General features: G+C 38.7%; 2 protein-coding genes across 3 annotated transcripts; both read right to left on the bottom strand.

Moving 5' to 3' along the window:
• Window positions 1–1,250: 1,250 nt before the first annotated feature.
• LOC140938664 (uncharacterized) lies at window positions 1,251–2,555 on the bottom strand. Its single transcript, XM_073388160.1, has 2 exons — window positions 2,400–2,555; window positions 1,251–2,009 (listed from the first exon to the last, which is right to left on the bottom strand). The coding sequence occupies exons 1-2, from the start codon at window positions 2,509–2,511 to the stop codon at window positions 1,369–1,371; spliced, it is 753 nt and encodes a 250-aa protein (XP_073244261.1). The 5' UTR covers window positions 2,512–2,555; the 3' UTR covers window positions 1,251–1,368.
• An 11,954-nt stretch (window positions 2,556–14,509) lies between these two features.
• On the bottom strand, window positions 14,510–21,675 carry LOC140937370 (uncharacterized). 2 transcript variants are annotated; one of them, XM_073386923.1, is made up of 3 exons: window positions 21,531–21,675; window positions 21,187–21,236; window positions 14,510–15,187 (listed from the first exon to the last, which is right to left on the bottom strand). In XM_073386923.1, exons 1-3 carry the CDS (start codon window positions 21,640–21,642, stop codon window positions 14,594–14,596), a joined length of 756 nt encoding a protein of 251 aa, XP_073243024.1. In that variant the 5' UTR covers window positions 21,643–21,675; the 3' UTR covers window positions 14,510–14,593. The 2 variants fall into 2 exon arrangements, with proteins under 2 accessions (XP_073243024.1, XP_073243023.1); XM_073386922.1 differs by lacking the exon at window positions 21,187–21,236 and having other exon boundaries at window positions 14,510–15,237.
• Window positions 21,676–23,057: the final 1,382 nt, after the last annotated feature.

The following is a 23,057-nucleotide window of genomic DNA, read 5'->3' as shown; positions in this document are numbered from 1 at the left end:
TTACAAGTATCGGGGAGGAAACAAGACTCTTTTGTTCGTTCGTTTGTTGTTTGTTTGTGTGTGTGTGTGTGTGTTTTTTTCATTTTAGTAAATCACCGTAAATATGGTTTAATAATTTGTCGACGGGCAACACACGACTCCTGCACTTAGTCAGTGAAGAAAGTTTATATATGACCATCAGAGTTTCGCTCTAACTAACAGGTCCTTAAGGAGTTTAGCCTTGCGATATGATTTCTATTAGCCGTTGACGGTTTTGTATAAGATGCAATTTCCACATTAGCATTTTCATCCAGCTAGGGTTAAGTTGGGTGGTAATGTATAACAAAAGGTAGTAGTTTTTACGTGCGGATTGTTTTCTCTGTTGAGGGGCTGTTTTCCTGTTGGCCAATTTTAGACGATTTTACCTCAAAGAGGTACTTTCTCAAAATAGGGGCAGGGCAGTCTCTTTCTATCGGGCCGATTTTGGAAATTTTTGATATTTCTCTTAAGAGTGGTTCGAGAGGAATTAGCCATTAGAAGCCTGAGCGCTTCTCCCTTTCTGAAGCCTTTCTTCACGCCTGGTGGGCGACACGAATAGAAGTTCGTGTACCGAAAGTTTCTGTTGGTTTGCAATGATGTGTTTGCACGTCTAGGATTGATTCCTTGTTATAACTAATCCCTTTGTACACTTTTTTGTCGAAGAAAGTGATCTTTGTTTTTGACATCTCAGCGGTGAATTTTATACTAGGGTAAACGTTATTTGCCTTTTCCCCAAAGCTCCATTATTTAATATTAATATAATTAAATTCCTTATGAACCGAGGCGAGAGGCTAGAGATTTATGATTTTTTCATGCACAGATGAAGGTTTTACTGGATTATTAAGAGGAAACCAAAAATCCATGTTTTAATAATATGGGGCGAGTCACATAATTTCCAACCTTGAAAACATCAGGCGCCAACAGGCACCAGGTGTCCGTCTTCTATAAGTTTCCCTTGTGGTCGCTTTCAGGAGGCTAACGCGAAAAACGTATAACGCGAAAAATTCTGTCAAGGGAAATAATTTAGCTTTGTTTTACTCTTTGACGGTGAGAATATCAGCAACTGAAAGTACATGAATGGCCTGGGTGACTGTAGTTAATTAAACCTCATTTAATGCTGAAAAATAAATGAGAAACAATTGCAATATAAGGAACCCAAATTTATTGGCTGTTCATTCACAATGCTCTGCTGCCTCCCTGCTGCTACACAACAGTAGTATAGTATTCAGTTGTATGTTAAGTTTAACTTTTTGCTACTAGTTTTGTTTACAGTCCCTTTGAGTGCTTATTAGCATTTAATCAATTTATCTTGGTTCCTCCCCAATTTTCAGCAGGCGCTTGAGAAATTTTTCACTTTACAAAAATATTGCCATGTGGATTGACCACGCCTTTTACTTGATTCGCTTGACTTCTGCCACATGGATCATGTGTGGGCCAATTTCTACTCGTACTACCGTCGAAGTAATAATAGGCGTTTGCACTGCTGAGATAAGGACCATGACTGTGCATCGTTATGGACTTTGGCACTACACCGACACACTGCTTTGAAACTTGTTTGACCAGTTTACAGCTGAGGGACCCCGTCTTCTGTGACACGAAACTGCCAGAACCTTCCTTGCAAGCGATCCAGTTGTTGATGTTACTCTTGATAAGGAATTCTTTTCCAATGGTGCGCCACAAAGCAAAGTTCATGGCTTCATAATGCGTCTCGCTCAGTGGAACTGTGGTAGACACTCGTGTGTTAGCATTGGCTGTCCATGTAGGCCGAGGAGTGACAGCATTTGCACCAGAAGTGAAGCTTGAATAAGTTGTGAAGGTATAACTCCAGACCAACGTCCAACCTCCTCCGTCCGTCTGTTGGTCGCAATAGGCCTGGAATGAGTTGCTGTGGGAACCAGCATCGGGGTCAATCCAGTAGACGCCTGACGTGGCAGAAGGCACTTTTGTTTTGAGATCGTTGCAATTGAGTGCTGAAGATTCTTTTGACAGACCTGCGTACATAACGAAAACGAGCATTTTAATTAAATTGATTTTTTTTAGTTAGGACAGTACCGGCAGTCCCTGTCCGTTATTATTAGAAAAAAAATGTGGCTTAAACAAGTACGAAAACATTTGAAATGGCAATGTAGAATTACTTTTTCTTTACGAACATTGTAGCTTAAAGGAAAGACTTTATTCACCGAACTCATGAATTTTTATAAGGTTATGTAAGATCTCCCTAGAAAAACAAGAACTACGAGTAGTCTAAATTTACTTAGAGAAATCCTAGTCTTATCAAAAGCTAATTCAGTACAAGTCTGGAAGCATCAAGCATACGACTCATCACAGTACATATAAAGCCATTTGCTGGTTTCCTATGTGGGAAACATTGAGTGACTTACCAATGGGGCTCGATTCTACGAGATGGTATTTGCCGCTAACGAGTCGTTTGATTATATCATTCTTGCAGAGAAACGCAGTCTTGTGAAGGTAAAGATTTCCCTTTGGGTCCATCTCTAGCACTTTATATCTGGTATTTTTATCCAGAGCCCTACGTAAATAAAGTTTAACATGCGTTAGAGTAAGAGTTTGTGCGGAAACTGAAAATAAGGTGACTGCAAATTAATGTTACTGATACTTCAAAAAAGCTGTAGATGTGTAAGTCAATGTCGTAAAACTCTCTTTTCTGTCTTATACCGAAATTTCACTGTTTGAGGCTGCTGAAAGCTGTTTGTGCGAGATCATGGTTCTTAGCTAGGTAACCAGAAGTGTTTCAAAAGCCGCCTGAAAGACTTTTTCTGGAGGCGTTAAAATGCATGGAAAAGAATCATCATAGCTCATTCCAATTAGAGATAAAAATCATTACGTTTGTATAATTTTTCGTTCAATGTTTTTAACTCTTACAGAAGCCTTTTGAGCTCTTTTGCATTGCTTCAATCGAAAGGCTTTGTTTATGAATGTCTTGGAAACTTGCTGTATCAATCTTGCATAAAAGCAAAAACACAGGAGTGGGCGAAGTCTAAAACAGCACAGTCATGTAACCGAACAAACGATAAATTAAAGTATAAATTTTGAAATTTGTTTCACTGGGTGAAAAATCTTAGTGTAAACAAGGTAAAATGAAAGCAAACTAGCGACAGCCTCTCATCAAGAAAGTGAAAGACTTTTGTTTAATTTCACGTACTCGTTATATGTTCACTGATCAGGTATAAATTAGAAATACTGTTACCTTGTCGCCGAAGAAAAGACACTGACGAGAAGTAAGCACAGCGTAAAAAGAAACATCATTTTGAATTGCTTCACAGGAATGCTTTAAATGTCTTACGATTAACCAGTTGAAATGATGTTGATATGAAGCAGTTTGGGTCTATAAATTGCTTACCACGAGGTCAGACAAAAGCTGAATAAAATATGCCACATTACGGTAACAAGATTTTTTACTTGCGGCCTTTATTCACTTTATTTTTAATTCTGACGTGTGACTAATCAATACCCCACCCTAGTCCCCACTCGGACGAAAGGAGTTGATAATGAAAAGTTCCTATAGTTAAGTTGATCTTTGAAGGATTATTGCCGATGGAAATAAAAGTAGTTTATTCTGGCTGATGGATTTTTCTCTTTATGGAACATGTTAGAGTGGCTTCCTTTAAATCAATCAGAAAGGCTTACAAGGCTTTACCTTCTGATATTTCCCCTTTTGAGCAAACATTGAAACTAAAAAAGTCAATATTTCATCATTCTTTATTGAATTTATTTTTATTCCGAATATATAACTAATTAAACTTTTGACGGCAAAGATAAATTATAGCTTTTTCCTCTTTTTAAACAAAATTTAGGTCGACATTGATTCATTCGAGGGGAAAAAATTTATTGAAACTCAACGTGATCTTTAATATTCATACTTTTGCAAATATATTTATCTGGAATTTGGGAGACAAAATAAATATTTCTTTTTAATATTTTGACACTGATTTGCTTCCAGCTTTACTTCTAGGGACCTTGAGATCCAAGGACGGCGATGGCGGCGAAAACGTCTCTTAAAAAGTGACTCTGCATTCTTTTAATCTTCAATCGCGATTGTTTCAACTCAGGCCCAGTTCAAACGTCGAATTTTTCATATACCGAAAAATGAGTTGAAGAAAAGACTCAACTCTATTTCTTTTGTTTTATAAACCCAAGCATTGGAACTATCTATCAGGGGCCCCCAACGACAATATTTCTTGCTCGCCTGCCTCTCTTAGAATTTTCGAATATCTAAAAGATGGTGTAATTGCCCATTCCCTGTGGAAAGCAAACCCTCACATTTTCTCTACCCCCTCTGGGTCCGTATTAACGGGGATTAACTGTATATGATGTTTTCCTTAGCGATTAGGGGGCGATTGTTGGAGATACTTGAAGAGCAACACTGTATAACCGAGTGTCAAGTCGCCTTGTTTAGTAAAGGAGGGAGAAGAGTACACCCTCTGAATGAAGTAGAACGTCAAACAAACTTCCGACGTTGTTCTCTTGTCGCTGTTATATTTTAGCAGCAGTTGCAACAACATCATCTGTATTTTCGTCCTTTAAATAATCCTTTTCATTGCTGAATATAAACAACACATAGCAAAAGTATTTTTTTTGCAGCAAATAATAGGCTTAAAAAATCTTTTTACACTTGTTTCATTTACCTCGGTGGCTTTCCGGAAATGATGACTCAGTTTATTTATGTTAGACCGCGTATAAGTATATACCGAATTTTTTCCAGTTGTTAAAAGAAAGATGAACTGATAAATCCTTTAAGTAACTATAACATGCATTCACTAAATCAAATCTCTAGGTAAGAGTACGAGTAGTCCATTATTGTGCTCAGGGATACATAGAGTTTCTTAGTTGAGTGGAAGTATTTACGGTAAACTGTTATTTAATTATTTTGGCGTTTTCACGGCTAATTGTTTCTTTCTCTCTGTTACCGTCAATAGACATCTGACGAGGAAAATTCAGTTTTTCTAAAGAATCTCAAAAATTTTCATCGCCGTAGGCGTCTAAGGACTACTTCAGGATGGAAAAACTAATAATAGGCTGAAATAGGGTCCATCCGGCAGCCAAAGGCAGGGGCACCCAACTACCAATTTGTTGTAAAATGTATTATTATACCCCCATTAATGAAAATAAATGTTATTAAGGCATCTTCACGTGTTTTTCAGTGTTGCTGGGAAAACATTATCTGTTCCTTTTTCCCAGCAAGACACACAAGAAATTTCCCAGCCAGCTAGATAAAATTGGTTGGTTTCCCAGCCAGCTGATCAAATTTATTTCCCAGCCAGGAATTAAATTAATTAAAATAAATGAAAGGAATAATGATAATGATAACAATAACAATACTTATATTAATGTGGCTAAATGTAATTTAGACAAAGTTAACCTCGAAACAATGCTGGTTTGCAGTTTTTCCTGCTATACTGGGGATGGCCCGATGCCTCTAGCAGGGGCACCTTGTGATCTATATACGCAGTTGCTTGCTTTCAGTTCTTTGCAAAGTGTTGTTGTAATATAGCCCGCTATTTGCGTGTCATTCTGTTTTTTTTTTTTGACAAACAGCTGTAGTATATAATACTCTAAATGTACTGCTGTCTGGAGCAGTCTGAATTTTAGGAGACTTTTGTGAGCCTGGAAAGTGAGCGCAGAATTCATAACACCTAGCAGCATTGTACACAAGGCAATTGTTTAACATACTTGCCAGGATAAACCAAGGTAATGCCCAGTTCCTTGCTATTTCCCCAGCCTGAAAAATAATATTAAAAAGGAAAAAATAAGAGACAAATGTTAATTGACTACAGCCAGCAGCAATACTGATTGAGTGTGATGTTTTCAGATCTAGTTATAGCCTTACTAATCAAAGCTATTGTTATCACAGGGGCCCCACACAAAGTGCGTGACCCTTGGTATTATTGAATTCAGAAGCAATGTGTGAGAATAGCAAGAAGTTCCATAATTATTACTGTACTATTCTGTGATCAATATTATATTTTCATATAAGATGAGGATAACCCAACCTTTATCTGAAATGAAGTGCTGTTGTTGTTACATTGTATGGCTGGAAATGGCAAATTTTAGCGATTTTTTCCTGAGCAATGCGAGTCCTTGAAATTGAAGGTTAGTTTATTCTCATTTCATATGTAAATATTTATTGCAGAATAGTAAAATCTTATGGAACTTTTTGCAATTCTCATACATTTCTTCTAAATTCAATAATACCAAGGGTTACCCACTTTATGTGGGCATCCTGTGATTGGTGGTATTTGTAAAAAGTAGACTCCACCCCTTTTAGGTGTGAAACCTTACGCTTAAGTTGAAACATATTTATTTATCATGAACGTCTGCGCCAAACAACACAAAAAAAAAGGTTGAGGTAGCAATCTATTTGTTATTATGGTGCTGCAGTCAACCAATTTAGCTATATTGTATATCTTTCCACATCCACTGAAAAATAAAAAAAATTCCTTGATTCGCCTAATATGACAGTCATTATTTATAAATTTCCTCCACACAATACCAGAATATTGAAATGGATGGATAACAAGATCAGTAAAATTTCTGCAAACCATAATAAGGTCTAGCAGTTGAACTAGTCCAAATGAATGGACTTTCTCCACGCTATAAATAATTTTTTATTTTATCAAAATTTAAAATGTTACCATGATTGAACAAACTGTTAAGCATCTTCCTCCCAATGACATGGATGTGCGTCCATTCACATTAAAGGAAAATGGAAACTTAATAGACAACTGAATAGAGGGCCACAAAGGAAGCAAAGTTCTCAGTGCAAACAATGAATTCCCTAACTCAACCAGATGGAAGAGAGAGGGTCATATAAGAATGAACAAAAAAGGAATACCCAGCGTCACAAGCCTAACCCAACCTGGTGGAAGAGAGAGGGTCGTAAGAATGAACAAACAGTGAATGCCCATCGTCACAAGCCTAACCCAACCTGGTGGAAGAGAGAGGGTCGTAAGAATGAACAAACAATGAATGCCCATCGTCACAAGCCTAAATCAACCTGATGGAAGAGAGAGGGTCGTAAGAATGAACAAACAGTGAATGCCCATCATCACAAGCCTAACCCAACCCGATGGAAGAGAAAGGGTCGTAAGAATGAACAAACAGTGAATGCCCATCGTCACAAGCCTAAATCAACCTGATGGAAGAGAGAGGGTCGTAAGAATGAACAAACAGTGATTGCCCATCGTCACAAGCCTAAATCAACCTGATGGAAGAGAGAGGGTCGTAAGAATGAACAAACAGTGATTGCCCATCATCACAAGCCTAAATCAACCTGATGGAAGAGAGAGGGTCGTAAGAATGAACAAACAGTGATTGCCCATCGTCACAAGCCTAAATCAACCTGATGGAAGAGAGAGGGTCGTAAGAATGAACAAACAGTGAATGCCCATCATCACAAGCCTAAATCAACCTGATGGAAGAGAGAGGGTCGTAAGAATGAACAAACAGTGATTGCCCATCATCACAAGCCTAAATCAACCTGATGGAAGAGAGAGGGCCGTAAGAATGAACAAACAGTGATTGCCCATCGTCACAAGCCTAAATCAACCTGATGGAAGAGAGAGGGTCGTAAGAATGAACAAACAGTGATTGCCCATCGTCACAAGCCTAAATCAACCTGATGGAAGAGAGAGGGTCGTAAGAATGAACAAACAGTGATTGCCCATCATCACAAGCCTAAATCAACCTGATGGAAGAGAGAGGGTCGTAAGAATGAACAAACAGTGATTGCCCATCGTCACAAGCCTAAATCAACCTGATGGAAGAGAGAGGGTCGTAAGAATGAACAAACAGTGAATGCCCATCATCACAAGCCTAAATCAACCTGATGGAAGAGAGAGGGTCGTAAGAATGAACAAACAGTGATTGCCCATCATCACAAGCCTAAATCAACCTGATGGAAGAGAGAGGGTCGTAAGAATGAACAAACAGTGATTGCCCATCGTCACAAGCCTAAATCAACCTGATGGAAGAGAGAGGGTCGTAAGAATGAACAAACAGTGATTGCCCATCATCACAAGCCTAACCCAACCCGATGGAAGAGAGAGGGTCGTAAGAATGAACAAACAGTGATTGCCCATTGTCACAAGCCTAACCCAACCTGATGGAAGAGAGAGGGTCGTAAGAATGAACAAACAGTGATTGCCCATCATCACAAGCCTAACCCAACCCGATGGAAGAGAGAGGGTCGTAAGAATGAACAAACAGTGAATGCCCAATGTCACAAGCCTAACTCAACCCGATGGAAGAGAGAGGGTCGTAAGAATGAACAAACAGAGAATGCCCATCATCACAAGCCTAACCCAACCTGATGGAAGAGAGAGGGTCGTAAGAATGAACAAACAGTGAATGCCCAACGTCACAAGCCTAACTCAACCCGATGGAAGAGAGAGGGTCATAAGAATGAACAAACAGTGAATGCCCATCGTCACAAGCCTAACTCAGCCCGATGGAAGAGAGAGGGTCGTAAGAATGGACAAACAGTGAATGCCCATTGTCACAAGCCTAACCCAACCTGATGGAAGAGAGAGGGTCGTAAGAATGAACAAACAGTGAATGCCCATCGTCACAAGCCTAACCCAACCTGATGGAAGAGAGGGTCGTAAGAATGAACAAACAGTGAATGCCCATCACCACAAGCCTAACCCAATTTGATGGAAGAAAGAGAGTCGTAAGAATGAACAAATATTGAATCCGCATTGTCATAAGAATAACTCAATCCAATGGAAGAGAGAGGGTCGTAAGAATGAACAAACAGTGAATGCTCATCGTCACAATCCTAACTTAGCTTTGTTTTGTACAGAGACAGAGTATGACTAAAGATTGTTTAAGAGGAGAAGTAAACAATCTGCCAAGTAAAAAAGAATTAATGCTGTTGAATTGGTCACAATAACAATTAATTTTTACTGTCATCAATGTATGTGTTGATTGATCAGCAGTTATTGCTGACACATACATTGTATGAACAATAGTATTAATGTCTTAATTAAGTACTCAATCCAATACAAAACAGCTGAGCATCAGATGCATTCTGACAAATAAAACCACAGTCTGGCCAGAACCAATAAAATTTGCTTAGTCAGAGAAAAGAAAAACTATAGTTAACACCATAGTAATTCACATTTTAATCCATTTGCATCCAAGCCGTCTTTGCCATCCTCACGTGCAAGTGGGTTCTTATCATTTGACAATGTCCATTTTTTCAAACTGAAGTCGTTAATTACTCGATCCGGTGGCTGCCTACACGGCCTAACTGTAAACAAAAATAGTGCTGTCAGTTTTTTAAAATTTGTTGGCTCAGTTCGCTTCAACTGTAAAAGGTCATCACGCACTAGACTAACACGGATAACCGAAAAAAAGCATTAACACAACTATAATAAGAAGTCTGACCTTCGAAAACGCTGAACACACACTACAGGGCGCCGAAACTTAAATCTGTGAATGAAAATACAAATTACTGCTGTTAGATTCACTCGATTCGTCTCAATTCAGTGTAGATGAACATCACGAGAAATTCAGCATACAGATAAAATAACAATGGAAATTAATCTTACATGTAAATGAGGAAAGTTCTTCGATCTGTACATGTGCAGACATCCGCGCGCTTGCGCGCGCTTTGAAATCCCTCGCAAAAATAACCGACACAAAACCGGTTTTTTCCGCAAGCGCGATCTCTCTGGCCAGCCGTCAAATGTTTGTCACCACTCTTCCGGGGGGAGGGAAGGGATACTTTTCTTCAGTCGTCCTCGGTCTTTAGAGTTTCTCAGCCAGCTCGGCTTGAAATGCTAGAAAAGTCAGTAATTCCCAGCCAAAGCCTCTAACAATAAGAAATTTTTCAGCCAGCTCATTGGAACACCGAATATTTTGCCAGCCAGCAAGATTCCTATGGGGAACAGATAAAGTGAGGAACAGATTCGTTGGGTGCCCCTGCAAAGGACAAGACTAGTTAATTCACAACAAGCAATATCACGGGACGAAATCATGAATTTATCGAGCGTCAAAGGCGCAGTGAAACGCGCGATAAAGACGACCTTTGCACACCTTTGACGCGCGACAAATATTGGTCTTACGACGGTTTCAGGCGGGTCTTTAGGCCGTTTTGTTCACGCCTTTAACCCTCACCTTTAACGCGCGTCAAAAGTATATTTGACGAGCATTTGTGCCCCTATCAAAGGCGTCGTCAAATATGTCTGAGATTCGACCCAAAGGTGTGAAAAAATCGCGGCAAAATAATGTCTGAGATTAAAGTCAAAGGCTTGCTAAAAGCGTCGTCAAATGTGCCACCTGAGGCTCAGGTTAAAGATGCGGCAAAGGTGTCGTCAAATATGTCTAAGATTTAAGTCAAAAGTTTGACAAAGGTGTTGCCAAATATGTCTGGTATTTTACTCAAAGGCTTGATAAAGGAGTGGTCAAATGTATTTAACAATTATTCGTCGAGCCCGAATGGGCTCTCAGTCAATAACCCATGAGGCCAAAGGCCGAATGGGCTATTGACTCAGGCCATGGCCATGAGGGTGAGAGGAATAATTGTTTTAGCAAAATCCAACTACAGTGTAGTTGGTCAAAAATATCGAGACAAAACAACTTTAGCTAGCAAAACGCGATTCGGCCGCCATTGTTTTGGTTTTCAAAGCCGGTGCTTTCCGCTACTAGTGGCCTATAACGTATAGCCTAGTAGTAGCTCAACCAATCAGAACGCAGCATTGATAATAGACCACTAGTTGGATTTAATACCGCGCGGGAGCCTGGCAGTACCGTTTTTCCAGGACTTTTTAAATTCCGGATTCAAAATGGCTTCTAAAACAGAGGGTAAAGCAAAGGTCACTGTGTGCAGTTGAAACGATATTAAGGGCCAGATTACTCTAGAAAGTTAATATTCTACAGCAAAGAACAGCTATGAAGAACTTCTATTAAGAACCTTGAGAAAAGAAAGATCTAATCGGAGACTTTCGCTATTTGGAAGTATTGGAAGGATTCCCGAATTGTTGGACAAAAAACTGGAGCAAAGAACCGTCGCGTTTAGCATTTTTTGCGACGCGGATCCAACCGAATATTGGGGAATGATGAGAGAGTGGGTGTACCTGTTTTTACAAACCGTAAAATGAAGACTACCAAAAAGCGAAACCGACGCCAGAGTAACCCTGAGTGAAAGGGCAACATCGTTTTAGGTCGGCAAGGCTTACATTAAGGTGACTCGACAAAGTTTTTTTTGGAGGGTACCATCCTAGTTTGAAGCTCTCTGGTATCCCCACCGTCACTTTATTGTGGTTTATCGTAAGTCTAACACATAGAATGGATGACATATAGATCAATCTACAATATAACATAAAATTTTTGGCGATCGGAGTAAATGTCACGTGGTTAAAATCCCACGCCCCTTTGAGGTCTGAGTCGAAAATCTGCTGTTGCCGGCATTTTTTCGCGAAAATCTCTCGGCTACACATAGTGCACATTAGTGCCTTGCGCTGAACAGAGTTTCACCAAAATCGCAAAGACCCAATTCGAGAAATTCAGCGTTTTCTAAATTTAGGTCATAATTTATGCGAAAATGATATGCAAATTTTACACGATTATATGTAATAAACTATGAGAATCATCCCTTTATTTTGGGCATCGTTATAATAGATGGGTCCTTGCAAGTTAGCAAAACGCATTAGGGCCTTGTAAATGCGCACGATTTCGAGCAAAGCAAACATATAGAAATTATAGTTTTAGGTATTTGTTGACGTTTGTCAGCGTTTAAGAGTCCTTCTCACGAAAAAAGCATTTTCTTAAAAATTCGTAGCTTTTTTTCCTTCAAATTTTTCCAGAGCCACAATTGATTAACTAACTACCCGGATTCTGAATTTCATTATCATTGAAAAACTTTGACATTATCTGCTATAAGCCCAAACTTGAGTAAACATTGAAGATGTTTAGCGTTTTGGCTGAGTTTATGCTTTGGGAGTTGTCTTTTGTTTAACGCACGAGAATTGATTAAAAATCATGAGTTAAACCTCTATGTATCACGCGATCGCCTGTCTCACGCCGTACCAAAATTACCAATATCTCGGTGAGTTTATCTTCCTCTGTTATGTTGTTCTTTACACTGGAGAATTCTCAGTTTGCCTTGCTTCTTTTAGCTGTGGCATAATTGTAATAGAATATATAAATTTGAGATAAATAATTCAGTCATTACGTTTATTTCGTCTTCACTCCCTTGTAACTATCTCCCCTTTTCCGCAGGAAATCCCCCTTTTCTTAGTTACTTTTGTCAAAACTTAAAGACCTGGGTAAAACTTTAAACTTCAAATGTAAAGCAAACCTAATGTTATTGTGTGGACTGGCATTACATTTAGCTCATTGGCATGCATTAGGTTTGTCACGTGTGGAATTCGACGTTTGATTCAGGCTTTCTTATCACTTAATAATGTCCTCGAAATTTAACTCAAAATTTCCCTCTATGTTTAAAGCTTCACTTCATATTATACCTAACCTGTGTAGCAAGCGTTTCCAATAGAGTTATTGCGCGAGTTATCCCCCCGGCTTTGTTCCTCTTTTTGCTCTCTCAAAACTTAATTTTGCACAAAACTCGCGCAGAAACGCTCTCTACAGGCTATTTTAAACCTTTTTAATCTCCAACGTGACTTCTTAATATCGGTATGTCTGAATGTAAATTATTATTAATGTTGAAACATATCCATCTGCCACTATGGTCTTAGGGTACAATTACATCTATGGAATAATTATGCAGCCTCCATTATGGAACCCATGCAGAAAAATCAATAGAGAGAGACACTCCCGTAAAACATCGGTAGTCTTCAAATCACCACACTTTTTTGTTAGATGAACTGCATTGAATCCTAGTCGAATGCGTACTTGCTTAAGTCTTTTAAAAGGACTTCAATAATGAAATTATATATTTTTGAATAATGAAATTATATATAATGAAATCATATATTTTTTCAAGAATAACTTTTCATGGGTAAGTCTCCCTTGCGTCAAGTATTTTTTTTTTGCACTCTGTTCGTGCAAAGTTTTATTTTCGCATTTCTTTGTGGTTGCCACGAGGAGATTTAAGGTAACACCCCTGGCAACCGCTGAGGTTATCTCGGCTTCGCCAGCTACAACGTTGCTGATCAAATTTTTGCTTTGATTTTGTGCATTTGGTTTCTCTCACCCCGTATAATACATGAATGTTTCTCGCGTGGAACCTAAGGGCAGCAACACAAGAGAATCGAAAATCCTTGTAATCATCAATCAGGGCGAATTTTGTTTTGCATGGGTTTAAATTCTTGTAGTGCAGTGTAAACAAACTCAAACTATTAAAGCAATTCAGAAACATCGACTTCATTGTGAAAGAAAGCGGAGTGATAAATTATTTTTTCCCTTGGAGAGAACTTTTAAGAAGGCCGGTAAGGATTTTTATTTTGTCTCCAATTCCAAGGCGAGTTACCTTGTCCTAATTTTCAATGCGGGGGCAAAGTTTTTTGAGATCTGTTGTGTGATAATATGCATGCATTAGCAAGATGAGCCGGGACATGTGTGGTAGTTCCAATGTACAGTTATTCCAAATGTGAATTGCTAGAACTAGCAATTAAACTAGTACAGTACATGTGATTGATCAAACGTTCATTACAAACCAATGTCACGGCTTAGTGGTCTACACTGAGGTGCAACATTATACACTCTGCGAACTGGAACATGTACAAGACTACAAAAAAATAAAACTATAGTGATTTGCTTCTTTGAGTTAACGTTTTAACTGCAACACAAACTGTAATACAGTAAGTAATGGTTTGTTTTTGGTGGGAAAAGTTCTCTTGAAAGACTAAACTATAGTTCAGCGAAAACGAGAAGATAACAGGAAGATGTTTTAAGTTGTTTCTCTCTACGTGACGTTTAGAAAGGTCGATAATGGTTTTAAGATACGAGCAGTAGGAGTTCCGTACAGTATTTGGTTATGTAAATTCCTTCTCCCTTGTTGTAGCAGTTTACTTTCATGGTGAGCACCTACATTTCCGCTTAGACGCATTTTTCACGTCATAAACCACTTCACAATTGTCTTTTGACGGTTTCAGAAGTGTAAGTTGTTCGTCGTAGGGAGGTGTCCTTCTTATTTATAAAGAGTATAGTTACGGTAAAATGACTTGAAAACAACAGAGGCCAACACCAGGCGTCCGTCTTTTAGAGGTGCCCTTAATTAAACAGCCTTTTCAGAAGGATGACGCGAAAAACGTATAAACGAGAAAAATTTGGTCAAGGGAATTAATTAAACTTTGTTTTACTCTTTGACGATAGGAATAGTAGATGAACTAACTGGGTGATGAAACCTTATTTAATACTGAAAAATATACTGATTAAACAATTGCAATATAAGGAACCCACATTTATTGGCTTTTCATTTACAATGTTCCGCTGCCCTCTGCTGCCACACAACAGTAGTATAGTTTTCAGTTGTATGTTACGTTTAAATTTTTGCTACTAGCTTTGTTTACAATCTCTTAGAGTGCTTATTGGCATTTAATGACTTTATCTTGGTTCCTCCCCAATATTCAGAAGGCGCTTGAGAAATTTTTCACCTTACAAAAATATTGCCATGTGGATTGACCACGCCTTTTACTTGATTCGCTTGATTTCTGCCACATGGATCATGTGTGGGCCAATTTCCACTCGTATGACCGTCGAAATAATAGTAGAGGCTACTGCTGGAGAGATACGGACCATATGTGTTCCTGGCGATGGACTTTGGCACAACACTTGCGCACTGCTTTGAAACTTGTTTGACCAGTTTACAGTTGAGGGACCCCGCTTTCTGCATCACTAGGCTTCCAGATCCCTCCGTGCAAGCGATCCAGTTGTTGATGTTACTCTTGATAAGGAATTCTTTTCCAATGGTGCGCCACAAAGCAAAGTTCATGGCTTCATAATGCGTCTCGCTCAGTGGAACTGCGGTGGACACTCTTGTGTTAGCTTTGCTGGCTGTCCATGTAGGCCGCGGAGTGACAGCGTTTGCACCAGACGTGAAGCTTGAATAAGTTGTGAAGGTATAACTCCAGACCAAAGTCCAACCTCCGCCGTCCGTCTGTTGGTCGCAATAGGCCTGAAAAGCGTTTCTATGGGAACCAGCATCCGGGTCAATCCAGTAGACGCCTGACGTGGCAGAAGGCACCTTTGTTTTGAGATCGTTGCAATTGAGTGCTGAAGAATCTTTTGACAGACCTGCGTTTACAAAGAAAACGACCATTTGAAAATGAGATTTGTTTCTGAAAGCGCGTGCCAGCAGCCGTCCTTCCCGTCACCACAGTTACCACTGAAAACAAGGGAAGATGGACAAAATAACTTTCTGCATACCACCTGAATTTACGCAACGGTTGCTCTCCGTGGTGAGTATTGAGAACGAAGAAAAACATTTTGAGTGGCACTACTGCAGCACTGCGGTTTCTCGCTTTTTTGACATTCTTAGCAGTTCAAGGAAGTTATATCTTATTCCTCTAATTCAGGAATTTACAAGCTTTTCTTACATCGTAGGAGTGACAGATCAATGAAATAGCTCAGCACGATTTACTTGGAAAATTCCCTGGTCTTATACTAACTGAATAAAAATCTAAAAGTCGTTGCATTGCATGTTAAACCACCACCGCGACTCACCGATAGGGTTCGATTCTACCAGCTGGTATGTGTCATTTATAAGTCGTTTAACAATTTCATATTTGCAGAGAAACGCAGTCTTGTAAAGGTAAAGGTTTCCTTTTGGGTCCATCTCAAGAACTTTGTATCGAATTTTCTTCATGGCCCTGCGTGAAAATCAAGTTTAACAAGTTACATACTTGATTACATGTGATTAGCTTACTCCTAGCTGATCGCGCATATTCATTTTTGAAAGAATTTGCACGGAATCAAAAATTTGGTGGGAAATTTATCCTACAAAACGCTGTAGATATGATATATAAATAGCCTTTGTTGTCCTTTACCACAAAAATGAACGCTTGAGGCTATATACGTATAATTAGATAGATAGATAGATAGTTTATTACGATAAATACATGGGCAGCCAGAGGCTGAATTGCGTATTTACAAATAAAACTAAGCTAAAAAATAGAATAATTTACAATACATCAATATTAAAATATTAAAAATTCATGCATATAATATATAAAAGCATTCAAACCGAATCATTTAATTGTACTTTAGGCACGATGACAAAATAAAAGTGTTCTGAAAACGGTCCGTCTTCCACTTTGGAAGTGCAAAGTGTCGGTGATTTCTTAGTAAAATGGAGCCTTATTGGCTTCAGGTAATAGCTTGTTAAGTTTATCCTTGTTGCCGAGGGCAGCGTTATGAAAACCTTGTCACATAAGTCCTCGCAATATGAAATAATGGTTGGAATACCAGCTTCAACTTGAAGTGCCTTGTCATAAGACAGACTGGGACAAATGATCGATAATGCCCCTTTGTGGACCCGCTCCAGCTCACACAGTAAATATTTGGGCAGAGCATAAAAGAAAACAGGCGCTGCATAAACTAGGCATAAAAGAGGACTAAGTCCCTACATGGAAGCTTTGCCCGTTTAAGCTGAACTAGGAAATACAAACGTTTAGACGCCTTCTCTACAGTTTCGTTAATGTGCTCATTCCATGATAAATCGCTTGTAATTATCACACCCAGCAGCTTTGCCCTTCTAACTACTTCAAGTTGGTTATGATCTCTTTCATCGTTGTTTTTACCCAATAAAAACCTGCAATGCGTTTGCATCCGTATGAACTGATGTATTTTGCTTTGTCAATTAATAATATTTCACACTTGCATCCCGGCCGAAGTAGTTACAATAATGCTCTCGATTTTTGTGCAGATGTGAGCCTCGTTGTTCTTGTAAAATTTTTCGTATTTAAAATCTTGTGTATTTAGTAATTGTACATTAAAGTGACAAATGAACTGAGGGTCTAAGCGGCGTGTGAAATCATACAACGACAAGACTATCAATTCTCTCAAAATTGTTTAACGGGAAAAGAAATAAAAGGCAATTTCTCAACAAGAAAATTGAGAGGTTTCACATTTATACTCATTATATGTTCAGCATAAAGCCATAAACAGATAAAAATCGGAAAAACAGTTACCTTATTGCGGAAAAACAGAGGCTGGCGATAAAAAACGCCAACGTAAAACGAAACATCGTACAGTGTCTGTCCACAGAATAATGCAATAAATTTACCTCACGATTAAACCGATATGAGCAGCGTGGGTTTATACGAGGTCAGACAATAGTTGTATAAAATATGCCACATTACCGTAACAAGATTTTTAACTTGCGGCATTTCATTTTTAACCCCCGTGATTAATCAATATTCCCTTCCCTAGTCCCCACTCAGACAAAAGGAACTGGCGATTTTTCCTAGTTGCAGAACATTAAAGGAATGTCAGGCCGATAGGCGAATGAATCAGATGTTTACATCGGCTTATGGATTTTTTTTCTTTATGGATTATTAATTTTCTATTTACACAAGAGGCTCTATTTAGAAGGAACTTGAGCCAAAACTGCTGAAGGACATTTAAAAAATGTTGAAGAATAAATCAATTGTCTTCACAGCAAGGTTTGGAATAATTTATAGAGTACCTTTGAAAGAATAGCACGATTGCCGATCGGCTTGGTTTTCAGAATATATATAGCTTGCACCAGAAGCATATATGCTTCTGCTTGCTTTGAAAATTCTCGTTCCAAAAATTTGAAATGACGGCTCGTTCTGCCTGAGAGCGATTCGTTGTCGAAATTATTGAACAGCTCTAGTTACGGAATTCTGCTCCAAAGATTTCTCTAAGAAAATTATTTGGCATACTAATTTTATCAATAAAAGCTGATGCCGGAAATTTCAGCTAGAAATATTCGCAAAATGTTTCACAAGACGCGATTGCCTTCTAGAGTCTCTCTAGCTTGACTTAAGCGCTAATTTTTAATTTCGCAGGGGAAATCGAATTATTCCATTGCCAAGTTCTCCTGAAGCTTCGTGGTCATCGCGTTACGAACAGTAAACCGGTATGACAGTAGGTAACAGTTTCGACATAGTTCAATGCGCCTGTATAACCGCAACGGAATAATATAATATTCATTACTTGGTATTGCGCAAATTAACATGTATCACGTGATCAAATGCGCATTACAAACTATAAAAAGAAACAAAAAACAAAAACAAAAAACAATGGAGCCACCTTAAGAAACGATTGAAACTATTTCATTCGTTCTTTGTTCTATTTACTTTTGTTCAAAATAAACACCAACCTTTGACGTGAAGGATATGTTTATCGCGTTTTATTAATTTTTTTCAAAAATTAAGTTTTAATTGATGTTATAATTTTAGGCAAAAAATATGTTGAAAAATATATATCTAAGGCTATGTTCATACTATATCGGTCGGGATAGCTTTTCGTGCCATCCCGTATACATCTTGGCCAAGATACAAATATCCGAATATTTTTAAAGATATTTATAAGATTTTGAGATATTTAGAAAACCTCATGATATTTAGGAAAAAAATTGTGATATTTAGAATTTTGTTTCGAAAAAAGTACTGAAATCATGTTTTTCTAGGAAGCTACTTCAATGCTAATTAGGGCATGGGCATTTTAGTAACAGAAATTCAAACAAATCTCCACATATAATTATGGACCTGTTGTAATCAGATTCAACAATATTCTCCATTTATAATATACGTAATGTGGCTAAATAAATGTTCAACAAAATGGCTGAAATTTGTGTTGCCATTTTAGACAACCGGCTATTTTTTTGTGTTTTTACTGTAATATTATTGAAATAAGGCCAGATATTTTTGAGATATTTGGAACATTTTCGAGATATTTAGAAAAAAAATCGGGAATTTCCGGAGATATATTTAGCTGATTTTTCTGTGATATTTGTATCTAGGCCTATATACATCCAATATGTAATTTCCCACTTTATGGCTCGGCGCGGCGCAGCTTCGCTCTGTTACAGAAATCGCGCCAAAATCACCTTTTTTATGTGTGAACAGAAGCCCTATCCGGTGGTTTTCGTACCGTCGCAAAAGCTACCCGGTAAAGTGTGTTCATAGCTTAACACGCCCGGCAACCGCTGAGGTTATCATAGCCTGCGTGGAAGGCGTTTGAAAGGGAAGGGAAAGGGAGGTTTAGGTGCGAGAGAAACGCTCCTCGTGCACCCCTTGCGTTTTTCTCGCGCCCCAAACCCCCTTTCCCTTCCCTTTCAAACGCCTGCCACGCAGGCTAAAAGCATCATGGCTTCTCCAGCTGCAACGTCTGTCCACAACGTTGCTGATCAAACTTTTGCTTCATGAGTTTGCGCATGTGCATTTTGGTTTCTGACACCACGTATAAAATATATGTCTATTGAAAATTTCTCGCATTGAGCCTGACGGCAACACAAGAGAATCGATAATCCTTGTAAATCAACAATCATGGCGAATTTTGGCGTGAGTGTAAATTCTTGTAGTGCAGTATAAACAACCCCAAACTGTTCAAGCAATTCAGAAACAACGACTTGATTTGTCTTGATTGCGAAAGAAAGCCGGGCGGAGTGGTAAATTATTTTTCCCCTGGCGTCAACTTTTAAGAAAGCCAGTAAGGATTTTTTATTTTGTCTCCAATCCCAAACAGAGTAAGGTTGACCTAATTTACTATTCAAGGGCAAGGGTTTTTGAAATCTCTTGTGTGATAATATGCATGCATAAGCAAAATAAGCCGGGAAACGTGTGGTAGTTCCAATACAGTCATTCCAAATATGAAGTGCTGAACTTCTAAACTATACATGAACAAACGTTCATTACAAGCCAATGTTACCGCTTAGTGGTCTGAAAGTGTAAAATTGTACACTCTGCGAACTGGAACACGGCTACAAAATAATAAAACTATATTGATTCGCTATTTTGAGTAAACGTTTTAACTGCAAAACAAACTGTAATACAGTACTGTAAGTAGTAAGTAATGGTTTGTTTTTGGTGGGAACAATTGAAGTTCTCCTCTTGAAAGGTTAAACTAAAGTTCAGCGAAAACAAGAAGATAACGTTTTTACAGGTTAACCGGACAATTTTTTGGGTTCTCTCCACGTGGCGTTTAGAAAGGACGAAAATGGTTATGTAAATTGCTTCCCTCTTAATTACTGTAGTTTACTGTCATGTTGAGCTCCTACTTTTCCGCTTAGACGTATCTTTCACTGCATAATACATTTCTCAAGTGACCTTTGACGGTTCACCGCAGACGTGACGTCGCTCGTCTAGAGAGTGTAGTTACAGTAAAAAGACTTAAAAACGGCTGGGGCCAACACCAGGTGTCCGTCTTAGATAGGTGTCTCTTATGAGAGAGGTGAGTGTACTCCGCGTTTTCGTGTGGTCGCTTTCAGTAGGTAACGCGAAACACCTATGACGAGAAAAATTTGGTCAAGAGAAATAATTTAACTTTGCTTTACTCTTTGGTGGGAATAGTAGATGATTTAACTGAGTGACGATAGTTAACTAAACCTTATTTAATGCTGAATAATAAATGAAACAATTGCAATATAGGGAACCCACATTTATTGGCTATTCATTCACAATGTTCCGCTACCTTCTGTTGCCACACAACAGTTGTGTGGTTTCCAGTTGTTAAGTTTAATTTTTTTCTACTAGTTTTGTTTACAGTCACTCAGAGAGCTAATTATCATTTAACGATTTTATCTTGGTTCCTCCCCAATATTCAGCAGGCGCTTGAAAAATTTTTCATCGAACAAAAATATTACCGTGTGGATTAACCACGCCTTTTACTTGATTCGCTTGACCTTTGCCACATGGATCATGTGTGGGCCAACTTCCTCTCGTATGACCGTCGAAATGGTAGTAGATGCCACTGATGGAAAGATAAGGACCGCGATGGTGCATCGTGATGGACTTTGGCACTACACCGGCACACTGCTTTGAAACTTGTTTGACCAGTTTACAGCTGAGGGACCCCGATTTCTGCATCACGAGGCTTCCAGAACCTTTCTTGCAAGCGATCCAGTTGTTGATGTTACTCTTGATAAGGAATTCTTTTCCAATTGTGCGCCATAAAGCAAAGCTCACGGCTTCATAATGCGTCTCGCTCAGTGGAACTGTGGTGGACACTCGTGTGTTAGCAGTGCTGGCTGTAGACACCTGACGTGGCAGAAGGCACTTTTGTTTTGAGAACCTTGCAATTGAGCGCTGAAGAATCTTTTGACAGACCTGCGTTCATAACAAAAACGAGCATTCTAATTAAATTGAGTTTTCTTCAGTTAGGACAGTACCAGTACTCTCTTTCAGTTATTATTAGAAAAAAAAATGTGGTAAGCAAGTACGAAGACATTTAAAATGGCACTGAAGAATTCTCTTTCTTTTCGAACATTTTAGCAGTTCAAGAATAAGCTAATTCAGTGCTAATTCAGTACAAGTTTGGAAGCATTACAGCATACGACTCATCACAGTATACATATAAAGCCCTTTGCTGGTTTCCTATGTGGGAAACATCGAGTGACTTACCAATGGGGCTCGATTCTACCAGATGGTATTTGCCGCTAACGAGTCGTTTGATTATATCATTCCTGCAAAGAAACGCAGTCTTGTGAAGGTAAAGATTTCCCTTTGGGTCCATCTCTATCACTTTATATCTGATATTCTTATCCAGAGCCCTACGTAAATAAAGTTTAACACGCGTTAGTGTAAGAGTTTGTGCGGAATCTGAAATGTGATTGCAAATTAATTAACTGATACTTCACAAAGCTGTAGAAGCGTAACTCAATGATCTCTTTACTGTCTTTTACCGAAATTTCAATGTTTGAGGCTCCTGAAAGCTGTTTGTGCGAGATCATGGTTCTTAGCTAAGTAATCAGAAGTGTTTCGAAAGCCGCCCGAAAGGCTTTTTCTAGAGGCCTTGAAATGCATGGAAAGAGTCATCATAGCTCATTCCAATGAGAGATAAAAATCATTAAGTTTGTATTAATTTTCGGTCAATGTCAACTCTTATAGAAGCCTTTTTAGCTCTTCTGTTTTATTTTAATCGAAAGTCTGTGTTTATAAATGTCTTGAAACTTGCTGTATCAATTTTGCATTAAAGCGAAAACACAAGGGCAGACGAAGTCTAAAACAGCACCGTCATGTAACTGCGAACAAAAGATAAATTAAAGTGTATGAATTTTGAAATTTGTTTCACAGGGTGAAAAATCTTCGCTCCTTGCGCGTGTCTTCTCAATACCTCAGCCTAGTCTTCACTCGGACTGAAGGAGCTGATTATGAAAAGTTGATATATTTTCCTAGTTAAGTTGATTTTTGAAGGATTATCGCGGATGGAAATTAAGATAGTTTATATTGGCTGATGGATTTCTCTTTTTGTGAAATATTTTAGAGAGGGTTCCTTCCCTTACCAATGTTTTGCTAAAAAAAAAAAAAAAAAACAGAACAAACCAACGCGTTTAAGCTTCATGTTTAGCAGGACTAACTCAGTCGGTGGTACGATCTCCGAGGCCAGAACAGTACTCGGAATCTAAAAAAACAAGGAATGAAGGTAGTGCCTTGCCCTGCAAATGGCTGCAAACTCTCGCGCTAAATACACTTACACTCAAATAAAGTGCATTCTTTAGCAATCTGACTACATTATGCGCGAAGCATAGAAACATATTGCTCGAATACGTAATTCTTTCGTCAGTCTCGTTTACGAATAAACAGACAAAATCTTCAAAGGAGTGGCGCTTTTCTTGGTGACCCAATAGATTATATTGAGGCCCACAAAATTACTATTACGAAAATACATGTATTCTAAAAGTAATAACAAGGAAGGATCGCTACTGGCCGTAGGCAAAAGAGTTGACTGTAATCATGGCCGAGGATGTGTACGCCGGGCTATCGAGAAAAACACTTGCTAGTGACTAGAGCGGGATTTGAACGATGGTTGCGGGTGACCGAGTTGAAATCCGCTTGACCATGCTTTGTCCTTAGCGGCAGGCACCGGTTAACCTCGAAATTTCTTCCTTCGTCCCTGAAAAAAACAGGCCCCTTCTACGCAGGCTAGCT

Source organism: Porites lutea, chromosome 5 (genome assembly GCF_958299795.1).
Source record: "Porites lutea chromosome 5, jaPorLute2.1, whole genome shotgun sequence".
NCBI classification, from domain to species: Eukaryota; Metazoa; Cnidaria; class Anthozoa; order Scleractinia; family Poritidae; genus Porites; species Porites lutea.
Note: the sequence above shows the minus strand (reverse complement) of the source record. Positions and strands in the feature narration are given on the sequence as shown.